The sequence below is a fragment of the Hemicordylus capensis genome, chromosome 5, assembly GCF_027244095.1.
Source record: "Hemicordylus capensis ecotype Gifberg chromosome 5, rHemCap1.1.pri, whole genome shotgun sequence".
NCBI lineage: Eukaryota > Metazoa > Chordata > Lepidosauria > Squamata > Cordylidae > Hemicordylus > Hemicordylus capensis.
The window spans coordinates 72,854,692-72,870,321 of record NC_069661.1 but is presented as its reverse complement, the minus strand read 5'-3'; the positions used below and the strand labels follow the sequence as shown (position 1 = coordinate 72,870,321).

Here is a 15,630-nt window from a genome sequence, read left to right as displayed (position 1 = left end):
AAAGGATGCCACAGGATAGCAAAGGTGCCTTAACTAGACAGGCTGCTCAATTTAGATGTAGGGTTTAGAAATAATCATTAATACTAGCTTACTAGCTGTGTGGTATTAATGTATTAATTAATACATTAATACCACACAGAGCATCTGCGCTCTAGGACTTTATTGCTCACTCACCCCGTCAGCCAGTCTCCCCTCAGCCAGTCCCCCCGCCAGCACCCCCTCCCCCCCCCCAGACCGAGTGGCATTGTGGCGGCCTAGATCGGCTCCTACCATTGACCTTTGCTGCGTCACCCTGCTGAGTCTCCTTGCAAAGATGACAGTCAATTGGGGATGGAGAGCACAGCTCAAGCCGGCCTCCATCACCCTGCCGAGTCTCTTCATGAGGAGAACGGCCGAACCAGGGCTTCCCTTCCGGCCTGCACAGATGGCCCTCAGTGTGCTCTTCCTCCCCAGCTCGGCTGTCTTTTTTGCGAAGAGACTTAGCAGGGCGACCAATACCTGCTCCATGTCTCTTTTTCTTTCTTTGCCGCCTCCTCCTCCCTGACCCTCCCTCCTCGGCGGCAGCTGCCCCTCCAACCGCCGCTCAACCCTACTTCATGGCTTCTCTCCCTTCTGGACAATTCTCTCTCTCAACTCTCGCGATGTGCCATGTACCACAGGATTTGCTACATATGTCCTAAGGCTTTTAAATATATAGATGTTTCTATTCAGTCTCTGAAATATGTCTTTATTTTCTCTTTTCTAAGTTATTTTTATTTATTTCAAGAATACTGATTAAGGTTCAAAAGGCTATTTAATAAAGGTACTGTTTAATTCGGCAGCTGATGCCAATATACTTGACTACTCTAGCTGTTTGCTTCTATAGCAGAGGGTACCCTTCCAATGTTTTTAACACAAGAAAAACATGAAGGAAAAAAGTGGCAAGCAAGGCAATTCACACAGAACACAGTAGAGGGCAATCCTGAGCCTAATACTGCATCTGAGGATAGAATTGTATTCCGTCTACATGCAGTTCGGAGTCTGTTTTGGAAAGAGTGCCTCCTATGCACATATGGTATATTTATCCAAATCATACAGCAGACTGAACTTAGTAAAAAAAGATAACTTACCTCCAACTACACCTACACCAACACTACTTCTCCTTGTATTCATTGGAGCCACATGAAACCATTCATTAGTCTTCATATTATAGGCTTCTACTGAAGATAAACCTGTAATAAATCCATACAGAAAAGTAGGTAGTATGAATTTATTGCTCAGTTTCTCTCAGATGAAGTCCAATCAAAATTATGAATTATTCTTACAAACTCTTTTCCTACCTCTGGAATAAAATATTATTATAATATATATAATCAGCTAACAGATAATAGCAAATTTTGATTGCAGGTTTTATTCAGCTGAAATACTGTGTGCACAGAATAATACACCCAAAATGAGTTGTACACAGGTATAATGGTTCTGGAATGACTCAGTTGAAATTTTCGGGGGGGGGCAGAATGAAGGAAAACTGATAGGAGAAAAGCATGTTCAGAATATTCACAGGCCACAGCAGGTACAACCCAAGCTGAATTGGTGTCTGAGGCTGCAGGCAAGCTGCTGCCCCCATTTGGGGATAGGGCCACAGCTCAGTGGTAAAGAATCTGCTTTGCATGCAGAAGGTCCCAGAATCAATCCCTGGCCTCTCTAGGTAGGGCTGGGAAAGACTCCTGCCTGAATCCTTGAAGAGTTCCAGCCAGCCAGTGTAGACAATACTGAGTTAGATGGACCAATGGTCTGACCAGGGGCATAGCTATAATTGAGCGAAAGGGTTCAAAGAACACGGGTCCCCAGCTCCTGAGGGCCCTCCAGATCCACCCCTCCCTATTTTCTTCATTATCTCCCTCATTCTGGGGGGCCACCAGAGTGAGGGATGAACACGGGCCCCCTCTCCCCTAGCTACGCCCCTGGGTCTGACTCGATATAAGGCAGCTTCCTTTGTTCCATTTTCATGTGCACAAAGGCCAGCAGCAACTCTGCTCCTCCAGGCCCAAGCCACATGTCAGGGAGCACTTCCTCTACCCTCCACATCTAAAACCTAACCTGTCCCCTTTCCCTGGCACATCAAAGCATGCCAGGAAGCACTCTCTCTGCCTCTGTCTCCTTCCATTTCTCTCCCCTTCCTCACCACCACTAGTTGCCCCATTCTTCCTGCCTTTGGAGAAGGAAGGGAGCAGAGTGACAGGAAGTCCAAGCTTACACTTCCTGCTGCTTTGTTCTACACACCTTGCAAACAGGGAGAGCAGGGGAAATGGAAGCTGCTAGCATGGGAGAAAATGAGCCTGAGTAGCATCAATGGAGGCCTGGTCAAATGGGGGAGCACCATTTGACCAAGCCCCCGCCCCCACAACTCTTCCAACATGCTGTCTGAAGAGACAGCTTCAGTAGGCTTCATTAGAGGGCTAGCCCTGTGTCACAGGATGTTTTATTATCCTAATGGAAACAAGTTATCGCATTCCAATGGGTATCCCAAGTTGGTTTTTTTTTTAAAGCTGGACTGCTTAGTGTGCTCTAAACATAAGCAGGCGGGGGTGGGTGGTGTGTGTGTGTATGCCCTAGATTTACTGCTGCAAAAGAGGTTCACAAATAAACTCTTCAAATTCAAGAGCTGGTAAAGATTCTACACCTGTACTCCCGTCAAACCCTCCGACAGCATACAAAAACCCATTTAATACAGCCGCTCCCAAAGTGCTTCTTCTGTCTTGCATATTAGCGACAGTTGTCCACTGGTCCTTCACAGGATCATACGAATCCACTGTCCGAACTCTCAAGGAGCCATTGAAACCACCAACAGCAAAAACCAGTCCTCCCATGTAAACCACGCCTGAAAGAAAAAGAAAAAGGATTAATTACATATATTGAAAATAAGATTTGCTTGGGACTAAGATTTTAAACATCAATGCTAGATGCACTTCCATTCACACAATACAAGTTCAGCCATAACAGGAACTTGTCGGCGCAGAATGATATTTATGTAAGCAACACTGGTGTTTAAGAGTAGATGTAATTACCTGCTCTGCATCTTCTGGAAGGCAGCTCAGCAACTTGGTGCCAACGCTCCTCTTTAAAATCATAACACTCCACACTGCGGATGGCCTTTGGTGCTTGTCCTCCAACCACCATCAGCAGCTTCAAAGAAAGCAACACACAGTAAATCCGATTATTCACATGAATGGAAGCAAATTTTATAATTTCTGAGTGTTAAGTCAGTCATGGACAGCCAAATTGCAGGTATGAATACAATCTGCTGCATTCATGAGTATGTTGCAGTCATACGCATGGACCTGCTACCTCATTCAAGGGCAATGGTGGAAGGAAGAAACATTGAGAGTCACCTCATAAGTCCTCCTTTGCTTTTCCTAAGGAGATTCTCCGGAGAATGGTTTTCATCACCAAAGCTCTCAGTGATGAAGGAAGAACTCCACACAATGCATAATTAACCGATGGAATTCTCTGCCACAAGAATGTGTTGACAGCCAACAACCTGGATGGCTTTGAGAGGGGTTTAAATAAATTCATGGAGGACAGGTCTATCAATAGCTGCTAGTCTGAGGGCTATAGACCACCTCCAGCCTAAGAAGCAAGATGCCTCTGAGTACTAGTTGCAGGGGAGTAATAGCGGGAGAGAGGGCATGCCTTCAGCTCCTGCCTATGGGCTTCCCAGAGGCATTTGGTGGGCCACTGTGTGAAACAGGATGCTGGACTAGATAGTCCTTGGGCCTGATCCAGCAGGTTATGTTCTTAATTGTTGGAGTGTCTCTTCTCTTCTACTCATTAATTAGGAACATAGGAAGCTGCCATATACTGAGTCAGACCATTGATCCATCTACCTCAGTATTGCCTACACAGACTGGCAGCAGCTTCTCCAAGACTGCGGGCAGGAATCTCTCTCAGCCCTATCTTGGAGAGGGAACTTGGAACCTTCTGCTCTTCCCAGAGAGTCTCCATCCCTTAAAGGCGAATATCTTACATTGTTCACACATCAAGTCTCCAATTCATATGCAACCAGGGCGGACCCTGCTTAGCTAAGGGGAGAAGTCATGCTTGCTACCACAAGACCAGCTTACTTCAGTTTACTGCTACCAGCTATGGGAGGGGCTTCTCTGGGGTGCTCATTACTGGCAATGGAAACGTTTTATGTGGCCACAATGAATGTGACCGAGTGTAGGATATGACTTCTGTTGTCATATGGTGTAGAGCAAGCACCTCCACACCAAGTAGATAAAAAGGTAGATGCCTTTAACAGGCAAAATACTATTGCTCTAATCTTGCCAGCTATATAATGGCCTCCAGATTTTCCTATTGATAATTCTAAATGCTAGAAAGTCAGAAAGCATCACAAAGGTATCTCAGTTTTGTTGTCATATTCAACAAAAACAGAACCGACTGGCATGCAACCAGATAGCAGTATACTTCTTTCTCCACAATTTAAACATTGCAAGGCACCATTCTGCCATCTTAAGTGATAGTCTCCCCCCCCCACCCCGCCGCCAAAGGGGTGGGGGTGACGACTAGGATTTAATTCATTTCTTGTATTTCTGCTGAATGATTTAGTTTTCCCCTCACAGAATACAATGCATATGAGAAGGGAAGCAGGCACGCTCATAGCGATGGGCCTTACTTTTGGAAGACAGGCAGGTGTTCGGAGTCTGGTTCGTGTACTTTGCATCAGTGCTCTTTGCTCAAGTGGCAACAAATGGTACTTCATTGCTTCAATGAGGTAATCCTTACATGCACTGCTGTTTTTAACTAGCACCTCCTCTTCAACTCTCTGTATAAAAAACAGACAGTTTTAGCAAGTTGCATTATACAACAGTAATTGTTAGCTGACTAATACAGTTCTTGCAGATCTACAATCCCCATTTCAATAGTAGCATCTTATGGTAGGTGCTTGGGAAAATATAAAACTTTTTCCATTTGCTCAGTGAGAAATAAGGAAACAGTTTTCCCCATTTGAAACCACTGAAATTAAGTCAGTTCAAACATGGTAGAAGCATATGAACTATAAATCAAAAACATACCATACCCTGGGTGTGTGTGTGTGCACGCTTGTGCATGTACACACACACACACACACACGTGCACGTGAGAGAGAATGATCAACTTCACCTATTTGCTTTGAAATTTTGTCACCTTAGGGTACCAATTTTATCCCACAAATTCATTTTCAGGAAAGCATCAAGGTAACTTACTTTCAGCCTTCTGAGTATAAGGAAACCAAGAGAGGGTGAAAAGATTGATTGATTGTTAGTAAGATGCATTTCCACCAGAGAATTCTAAACTATATGTAGTAATAGCATATAGTAATTTTGGCAGCTTTGAAAACCCCAAAAGCAAATGCTCATCTCTCCAACTGATAAATACACACATCATTAAACTGTAAACTAATCTATTTTGTTCTAGTATGGCTGCAGATTTAGATTCTTGGCCTGATTCAAATGACTTTTGCTCCAACTAGGCAGCAAAATATCTCCAACTAGGGATATTTTTCTGCTCATTAAGTTGATGAAGTTATCCCATCAAGTAAATCAATCTGACCAAATATTTTGAAGAGTTTCACTCTTCACTATAGAAGTGCAGCAGAAACAAGAAAAAACCAGACTGTAATGTTGTAATATTTATTATCAGCCATTGGTACAGTTTTCAAAAAAAAAAAAAAAAGGCTACTAGCATATTCCCATATTTAACAATCTACCCATTTACAATTCAGCTGTTTATTTCACAAAATCACAGTAAATAGCGTGCTACAGAAATGCTTACTTTTTACTTACCTGAACCAAATACTCTCGGGAGAGCAACGGCAGGCGAACATGTTCCATCAGACGTGCCATGAGCTCTTGCCTCACATCTTTGTCATGATTAACCCAAGCTATCACTGCTTCAAATACCTTCCGAAACACAAGAGCCATTATGAGTTCTGGACCTTTTCTGTCCATAAATTTTACATATTATCCTCTTAATGAGAAAAGTTGTATGCATATTTGAGTCCTACTCTGTCAGTTTTTAATTCAGAAACATTGCCATCCAGGGCCAGTAGAGACTAATGAGGTTCAGAATTTGGCCATTCAGCTCCTGGAAAGGGGAGTGGGGAGCCACTGCTACTGAAGAAGCTAGCTTGTCAAAGGTAATGGTAGTCTCTTCACTTTGGAAATGAGCTTCCAAACCAGTGGCATCTGGTGGACCACTGTGTGAAACAGGATGCTGGACTAGATGGGCCATGGGCCTGATCCAGCAGGGCTGTTCTTATGAGTTACATAGGATCCCACACTTGCCTTCTCCATGAGTCTCTTGCTTATTCTGACATTGGCTGGTCTCTGTGCAAATAGTTCCATAGGAAGCTGCATTATACCGAGTCAGACCACTGGTCCAACTACCTCATTATTAGTGATAGACTGGCTCTCCAAAGTTTCAGATAGGAATCTTTCAAAGCCCTTCCTAGAGATGCCAACGACTGAACCTGGGACCTTCTGCATGCAACGCAGATGCTCTACCACTGAGCTATGGCCCCATCCCCCATCATGATTTCATGAACCACTAGGAAGTGAAGAGCCAGTCCATTTAATTCAACAGGATCAGCAACAACTGCAGAGATCTCCTTGCAGGGAGTGTGGGGGCAAAGTAAGGGACCCACAGGGCTTCAGATAATTCAGATGACGGCTGTAGTTACTGGGTCAAGCAAGTCTGCTCCCATTTTATGCAAGCCAATAAAGTGTAGACAGAAGTTAATTTGTGGGTCCATTCATTAGAGGGCAAGATGTGAAGTGGTCCACACATTCAAAATAGGTAGAAACCTATGTCAATCATTCTGTCCACTGTAGCTTTTTGAACTTTAGGTTATCCCTTTAGCAGTTCAACGGTGGAAATCAAAAGGTCTGTACTTGTAAGCAGTAGCAGCCAGTAAGCTCTGCTCCAGGTAGGTATGGGGAATACAACTGTAAACGATGGCAAACGTATCTGAATCCAGTACCTGGTATGCTTTATGTGGCAATGTCACATAAAGCATACCGGGTACTGGCAACGGGTAAGTTTGCTGCCATTTAAAGTTGTATTCCCCTGCCTTCACTGTCCCCCTGGAGTTGTGCTCACTGAAGACTGCCCAGTGATTTTATTATTTACATACTGCTAACTGGGCAAAGAGGCATCATTTAAAGTGGCAGATCTCTCATATTCAGCAGAAAGGCAGAGATTGTCCCTAGTTAGCCTCAGAACAGCATTTCTCCAGTGGCTGTTGCTACTGTCTACCTTGTTTCATTTTAGACTGTGAACCCCTTTTTGGACAGGGAACCATCTTCTTCCTATTATTCTCCTCTACCCCACCCCTATAAACTGCTTTGAGAACTTTCCTTTTGAGAAGTGGTGGAGTTAATAATCCAGGCACACAACTTCATGCTGTCTAGACACTTATTTACATGGGTAACAAGCTCTAGCTTCAGTGGGCCAACTTCATACAACACAATGGTTTTAGTCTGTTCACTGTCTTGCAAAGAGTTTTGGTCTTGAAAGATGGTATGGTAAATGTATGTTAAACCAACATTATAAATAAAAACTAAGGCTGCTAGTTTTACTCAGGTCAACTTGTGGATTAGTCAGCTAAAAACACACATAAAAGGCTGCTTACACACAGGTAGACCATTGGTTTACCTAGCTTAGTATTGTCCACACTGACTGGCAGTAGCTCTCCAGAGTATCAAAGAAAGGTCTTTTCCCATCCCTACCTGAAGATGCCAGGGATTGAACCTGGGACCTACTGCATACTGGATGCTTGACCAATCAGTCACAGCTCCCTCCCTAAAAACAAAAGCTTAGCTGACTAAAAAGGGGCAAATTTAATCATTGGGGCTGTGAGTTAAGGCTATGTGTTTTGGGTCTGGTTTGTTATTGTAATAAGAAACAGAAAGGAAGGTATTGCTAAGGGCCTGTCTTCCAAGGATAGTAAATTATGATTCCTTGCACTTCAGTACCTCCAAAGACACCTATACCGATTGTTTTGGTAACATGCAAAAGCATTTGAAATTCACTGCTCAATCACCTAGTAGTCAAATATTTAATGAACTAGAACATATCTAACAGCCCTACTAAAAATCAGAGCATGGAACCAATTTAAAATCTCAAACGAAAGCAATAATTTTATAGTGTCAAGATTTCATACCACTCAGAATATAAGCTTTCTTCATAAGCCAATTGAGATTTTTGAGGGTTTTTTTACACCTTGAAAGTTCATTATGTTTTGCTTTCCAAAGAGTAGTTCAAACACACACAGCCAAGTCGTCTGTAGGTCCAGCTGAAGTTACTGAATACCACCCTCCAAGTATGATTGCAACTCTACAGAGTGCCAAGTACATACTTATTTTCCCCAAAGCCTTCATTATCTCCCTGATCACTAGTGTTCCCATATATGCAATAGAACCTGCTAAGTTGGCTCAGTTTTTATTGTGTATGGATTCCTATACCAAATATATCTGCATTCTATAAGGGATGTGCCCAAATAGTTTCGGGCAGCTTTTTTGGTGGTGGTGGTGGGGGCACTGACCTTTTGGGAAGGACAGCTCTGTGATCGGGACAGCGGCAGCAGAGCAGGTAAGGACCGCCCTCCCCAAAAACATTTCGGCTGCGGCTACCCAAATCATGTTGGTGCCGAAACAATTCGGGCACATCCCTGCAATCTACGCAGATAATTACTGGAAGTTAAGCTTGGTCTGCATTCAGGGGACTGACAGATCTGAGGATTTAATTAAAGGATAAGAGTTACACATCTCTAAAAAGCAGGTCGAGATGTGGGCTGTCAGTACAGCAAAACTGCCAATACTTCTGTGAGCTGGACTGTGATGCTACAAAATAAAGTGTCAGCCCTATGGGATGGGGGGGTGGGGGAAGCCCACACAGAACTTGGGCATGTGGCAAAACAAAACAGTCACAACAACCTCTCCATATGTTCAAACCCAGCACATGTTTGCTTAACCTACATTTCAGCCCACATTTGGCATCATGTGATCTTCCCCTTATGAAGCTACAATTATATTCAAGTAGTTATGCCATCAACAAATAAAGTTATCCTCTCCAAAACATTTAAGGGGACTTTCTGAGTTGCCCTAATTAGCATACTATCATTTCCACAGCTGTGATTTAGTATACTTTCTCAAACTCGCATCTCTGGGCAGTTTACAACAAACATAAGAAAATTAAAACAGTAACACAATTTAACATAAATCCACAGTTCTACTAATCTAGTTAAAAGCTTGGAGAGATGTGTCTTAAGGGTCTTTTAGAAAGCTGTCACAGATAGGGAAGCTCTTATTTCAGCAGGGAGCGCATTCCAAAGCCTTGGGGTAGCAACAGAGAACATCCATCCCGAGTAGCCAACTGACAAGCCAGTGGCAACTGCAAATGAACCTTCCTGAATGATCAAATAGGCGGTGGGTCTCATAATAAAGGTGGCATTATTACTGTATTTCTAGGGGTAGCATCCCAAGTGTTGCTTCGGCACAACACGCACCAGTGCAAGGCACCTTCCCCACCCCTTCCTCCTTTACTGAAGCTTTCCAAGCCTCCTGAAAAGCCATGGCTGAGGAACCTTCAAAGGTATGGGAACTGGAGTAGGGGTGGGATACCTGGAAAGCCCAAGGAGAACTGTGAGAGGATACATGGTTCCACTCACTATTCTTCTTGCAGCTCCCTTGTGCTGCACCCCATGCCATCGCTGAAAGTCCCCTGACCCTCAGTCATGGCTTTTTGGGTGGCTTTGGAAACTTCAGTAGGGAGGAGGTGGCAGCAGCAGTGCTTGGCATACACTGTGCCAGCAGTACACCAGATGTTACCTGGAGTAACAATGCTTGATCTGTTAGGCTTGTATTGTTTCTAGCATCTCATTAACCACTGTTGAGACATTTGTTTCAAGGATGGACGAGACATCTTTTTGATAAATAAGATCCAGCAATATTTTAACTGCATTAGAAAGCTATATTGAACAAGATTAGACCAGACATGGTAGTGATGGACACATGTTAAATGCGAGTACCAGTAGAGGGAAGTTGGGGCGAGGGTTACAAACTTTTTTTGGTGGTGGTGGTGGGGCATTCAGTGTCCATTTTTCCAAATTCCTCTAATGGTTAAGAACTTCTCAGTTCCTACTTTGTGAACAGAAAGAAACCCTGATAAAGCCAACATATGTATCTGCTTTGGCTTTAAAACTGCTTACAGTTGAGCGGGGGTGGGATCAGCTTACCTTTTCCTCAGATGAGATTGTTAGTTTGTCACTGGATATTAAGCTGCATACTTGTTCTACACCAAGATTCAGAAATTCCTCACTAAGTACAACCTCAGTAAAGTGCTGTTCTGTTTGAAAGAGAGAGTAAACAGACACCACCATAATGTAAGCAGCAATACAATAGGTATTTCAAATTTTATATATTCAGTAAATACACCAGTACTGTGCCCTCTCACCACTGGCAATAACCACTTGGAGCCTATATATTTTACAATATGCAAACATTATTTATAAAAACCAATTCTGATTAGCATGGGAATTCAAGTTTAATTTTTCATTTTAAAATCATTCCCAAGTTCAGAATGCATAACTGACAGCGGGATCAGTGAAGGGAAATTAGAAGGGAAAAGTAACATTTTAGGAGACTTCAAAGGCTGCTGAAGTCTTCATGGTAGTAAAAAACCAAGGCTGCTAGGCAGAAAATAAGACAAAAGGAAAGCGAATTGGTACAGTACACAATTTAATACATTAAAGGGAATGCTAGCAATGTTTTTGTGTGTGTGTCTGTATGCAGTTTTGTTCTGGGCAGCGGTATCAAGCAAGTGTGTGCACAAAAGAATTCAGAGTGGGCCTTCTGCGAGGAGAGCTGGTCTTGTGGTAGACAGCATGACTTGTCTCCTTAGCTAAGCAGGGTCTGCCATGGTTGCATATGAATGGGAAACTAGATGCGAGCACTGTAAGGTATTCCCCTGAGGGGATGGAGCCGCTCTGGGAAGAGCAGAAGGTTCCAGGTTCCCTCCCTGGCATCTCCAAGATAGGTTTGAGAGAGATTTCTGTCTGCAACCTTGGAGAAGCTGCTGCCAGTCTGTGTAGACAATACTGAGCTAGATGGACCTATGATCTGACTCAGCATATGGCAGCTTCCTATGTTCCTAAAATTAACTGAGCGGACATCAAAAAATGTGTGAGTGCGCCTTCGAGGGAAAACTGCTTCACAGCAGCATTTGCATTAACTTCCATTGCATTCAAGTGTAGGTCATCTGTCAGTTGCCCCTTTTCATAACATTCATCCCCCACTTGACACCCTAACACACACAGGGAGCTGGTTTATTCTTTTAAATTCAAACAGCACAACAGAAATAAATATAAGGCATCTGAAGATCCTATGCTGTGATCAGCAGCCTGTTTAAAATGTAGTGGTTGCCTAGGAGATTTGTTAGCTGTTTGATATGTATCCTTTTGTCATGAAAGACACAGCTAAGTGAATGATTCTGAATTAGCTGATCCGGCTCAGAGCATCTGCGCCCCTAGTTCTCCCTGTCTCCCCTCCCTATCTTCACCCTCCCCCACCAGTGCTTTCCTGCCGGCACTTTCTTTCCCCGCCGGCCAGCCTGGCCAGCACTTTCCTTCCCCGCCCGCCATTTTCTCCCCCGTCCCTGTTGCTATCCAGGCAGCTGCTTGCGAACTCTCACAAGAGCTGCCACACATGGGATTGGCAACAGGTACACCATGGAGAAATATATATATAAAGAAGATGCTATGCAGAAGTGGTCACACTGGACCTAGACCACCCTCCCAGACCCCAGTGTGAAGAGAGGCTATGTTCCAAAATGACAGTGATATTTATTTCAAAACATTCTACCATCTATGAATGGACTCAAAGTGGCTTACAATTAATTAATCAATCAAAATATTATGCAACACACAGCAGCAGTAAGTTAAAAACAAGAACAGCAGAACAAGAACAAATTAATAGAAGGTCAAGTGAAATAAAGAGGTTTTCAGCTTCTACTACTATTTAGAGCTGAAGACCAGCTTTCCTCTGAAGTCAGCCAGCAATCAGGAAGTTCCAAAGAGCTGGGGACACCACTGAGAAGGCCTGTCAACACATCACCACCAACCACATTTCAGACTATAATGGAATACATAAGAGAATCTCTTTGTCTGATCTTAAGAGATGGGATATGCCAGAGAAACAGCGGATGCCGGGTGGTGGAAGCCATCACATAGGAATCATCATCATAATAATTTAATTTATATTTAATTTATATACCGCCTGACTCCAAAGGCTCTAGGTGGTTCACAAAAGTCAACAGAGTAAAGGCAAAATACAAAAGCCATTAGAACAATTTAAAACGGATTACTAAAAGCCAGGCTAAAAAGATGTGTCTTAAGGGCTCTTTGGCACAGCAGGGAAATACTTGACTAACAAGCAGAAGGTTGCCCTTTCGAATCCCCACTGGCACTATATCAGGCAGCAGTGATATAGGAAGATGCTGAAAGGCATAATCTCTTACTGCATGGGAGGAGGCAATGGCAAATCCCTTCTGTATTCTACCAAAGAAAACCACAGGGTTCTGTGGGTGCCAGGAGTCGAAATCAACTTGACGGCACACTTTAGAGATGTTGAATCATGAATAGCTATTTAGGCAGCACATTCCAGAGCCCAGGAGCAACTACAAAGAAGGCTTGCTCTGGAGTCACCGCCAGACGAGCTGGTGGCATCTGGAGATGAACCTCTCTCAATGACCTTAATGTGCAGTGGGAATCATGCAGAAGGCGGCGTTCTCCCAGATAACTCGGTCCTAAGGTGTTTAGGGGTTTAAAAGGTAATTACCAGCACTTTGCATTTTGTCTAGAAACCTACTGGTAGCCAGTGCAACTGCTTTAAAACAGGAATAATATCGTCTCTCCGAGAAACCCCCGAGACTAATCTAGCCGCTGCATTTTGGACCACCTGAAGTTTCCAAACCACATACAGAGGTAGCCCCACATAGAGCGCATTGCAGAAGTCAAGCCTAGAGGTTACCAGAGATTGCACCACAGTTCTGACATCACTGTCTTCAAGGAACGGATACAGCTGTCGTATCCACTGAAGTTGATAGAAAGCACTCCTGGCCATTGCCACAATATGAGAAACTAGAGTGAGGCCTGGTTCCAGAAGCACCCCCAAGCTACGTACCTGTTTCTTCAGGGTAACAGAAAGATCTATCATGTCCCTCAAAGTATGACCCCTTACTGTAAGTACCTCCTTGTTTGGATTTAGTTTCAATTTATTATCCTTCATCCTGTTATGCCATTTCCTGATGATGATGTCTTGGAGAAATAGATTTGGGTGTCATCAGCATACACTCTGCTCCAAATCCCCTGATGATCTCACCCAGCAGTTTCATATAGATGTTAAAAAGCATCGGAGATAGAATGGAGCAGGGTGGATTTGATTTAAATCAAACTGATTTAAATCACGATTTAAATCACTAGCAGGGTGGATAAAAATAAAAAAATCCAATTCAAATAAAAAAAATCCGATTTAAATCAAAAAAATCCGATCTTTTTTATTTAAATCAGATTTTTTTTATTTTTATCCACCCTGCTAGTGATTTAAATTGTGATTTAAATCATGATTTAAATCAGTTTGATTTAAATCAAATCCACCCTGGAATGGAGCCCTGAGGGACATCAAACAATAGCTCTCATTTCAGAGAGCAACTATCTCTTAGTGACCCTATCTGGAATCTACCTGAGAGATAGGAATGGAACCACTGCAGAGCAGTGCCTTCTATTCCCAAATCCCCCAAGCGATCCAGAAGGATACCATGGTCGATGGTATCGAAAGTCACAGAGAGATCCAAAAGAACAAACAAGAGCCACACTCCCTCTGTCAATTCATTGGTAGAGATCATCCACCAGCCTGACCAAGAGTGTGTCCACCCCATAGCCTGCTCTAAATTCAGCTTGAAATGGATCTGGATAATCAGTATCTTCAAAAACTGCCTGTAGGTGATCAGCCACCACTGTCTCAATTACCTTCCCCACCGAAGGGAGGTTGGGCTATAATTATCCATCACCATGGTATGTCACCTGGCCGGGTCTTAGAGGTCTCAAAATTGGCTCCTTCAAACATGGAGGCATTCTGCCCTCTCTCACTGAGGCATTTATGATGTCATCTAGACCAGTGTTTCTCAACCATCGGTCCGTGGACTGGTGCCAGTCCGTGAGGAGTAGAGTGCCGGTCCGTGCTGGTCCATGAGGAATTAATCCTCCCACCAAACAATTTCGAGCCGGTGGGGGGCCACTGCTGCTGGGAGCTCTCCAGAGCTAATTTCTAGGCAGACAGCCCTCACTGCTGGGATAACATTCATTTTGAGGAAGCTAAATGAACCTTATCCCAGCAGTGAGGGCTGCCTGCCTAGAAATGAGCTCTGAAGAGCTCCCAGCGGCAGTGCCGCCCCCCCCCCCATTGTTTTGTGTGATGTCTCGGGAGGGGGGGCGTGACCACTTTACAAACTGCTGGTCCTGGAAACTGTGTGCAAAACTTTGAGAATCTAGACCATCTCTCCCTGCTAGATGTTATAAGAATGGATCCAAAGGACAAGTGGTAGGCCAAATAGCTCCAAGGAGCCTGTCCACATCCTCGCAAGTCACAAATTAAAAGTGATCCATTCTAATTGAACCAGAGGAGTTACTGGACGCCTCTACAATCGACTCTGCCATAATCATGGATTCCAATTCGGTTCAAATGCGATAAATTTTATTCTCAAAAAAATAATGCTGTGGGTATGGAGAAAAGCAGTGCACCCCACTACCTATACAGTTCCAAAATATCTAAGTCAGTCATGATTGTATATCTTCAGTAAATTAGAATCAATCCCAATTGGATATCCTGGTTTGCTGGGATCACAAAACCACAGTTTTCTGTGACAACTGACCAGGGAAACTGGTTAATCTAGAAAGCTTTGCCTTTAGAGGCAAGGAGGAAAGGAAAACAAGGACAAGAGTACATGTGGATTTTTCTGTTGATTTATGACCCAGTGGAAGTATAATTCATGCAGAGCCACTGTTTATCAAGATAATCTTAACCAGGTGTGTGCCTTCTTCCCTTGGGGTTCTCTCCCCCAGGAAGCAATCTCAAGGGGAAGAGGAGAGGTTGCCTTAGGCAACTGGGCACCAATCGGGGGGGAAATCATCTCATCTCTCAGCACTTTGCCAAGCCATTGCCCTGTGCCCATGATGTGAACATCATGGTACTGTGGCCTGCTATCCATAGTACTACCACTCACCTGAACTGCTGCAACACCAACTTGATTAGAGACAAGCAACAAGGAGATAAGGGAAGGGGCTTCTTTTTTATCTCCCTAGGCCTCAGTTCTTCAAACTACAATCCCTATTGCTAATGGCGAAAGGGGAAAGGATATAGTAGAACAGACCCATTCCCACCACAAGCCAGGGCCAGCTCCAGGTCTAAACAGTCCTTGGACAAGTGCCATAGTGGGCCTGCCCTAGATGTGGACGCAGGGACAGCAGCAGTCCAGTGCTCCTCAGCAGCTATTTTGAGTATACTGCTTTTCAGTGAAAATGTTCTCAAAGTGGTTTACATAGCAAATGAGTAA

At 43.7% G+C, this 15,630-nt stretch overlaps 1 protein-coding gene across 8 annotated transcripts in view; it reads right to left on the bottom strand.

Annotated features, from left to right (window-relative positions):
* KLHL2 (kelch like family member 2) overlaps positions 1-15,630 on the bottom strand; it is a 96,296-nt gene that overhangs the window by 33,883 nt on the left and 46,783 nt on the right. For all 8 annotated transcript variants that reach the window (XM_053252473.1, XM_053252474.1, XM_053252479.1 and 5 more), the window contains 6 exons: positions 10,259-10,368; positions 5,808-5,924; positions 4,658-4,807; positions 3,048-3,165; positions 2,663-2,860; positions 1,110-1,211 (listed from right to left, as the gene is read on the bottom strand). In XM_053252473.1, coding sequence (XP_053108448.1) covers positions 1,110-1,211; positions 2,663-2,860; positions 3,048-3,165; positions 4,658-4,807; positions 5,808-5,924; positions 10,259-10,368 — 795 coding nt within the window. The remainder of the gene's footprint in view (positions 1-1,109; positions 1,212-2,662; positions 2,861-3,047; positions 3,166-4,657; positions 4,808-5,807; positions 5,925-10,258; positions 10,369-15,630) is intronic.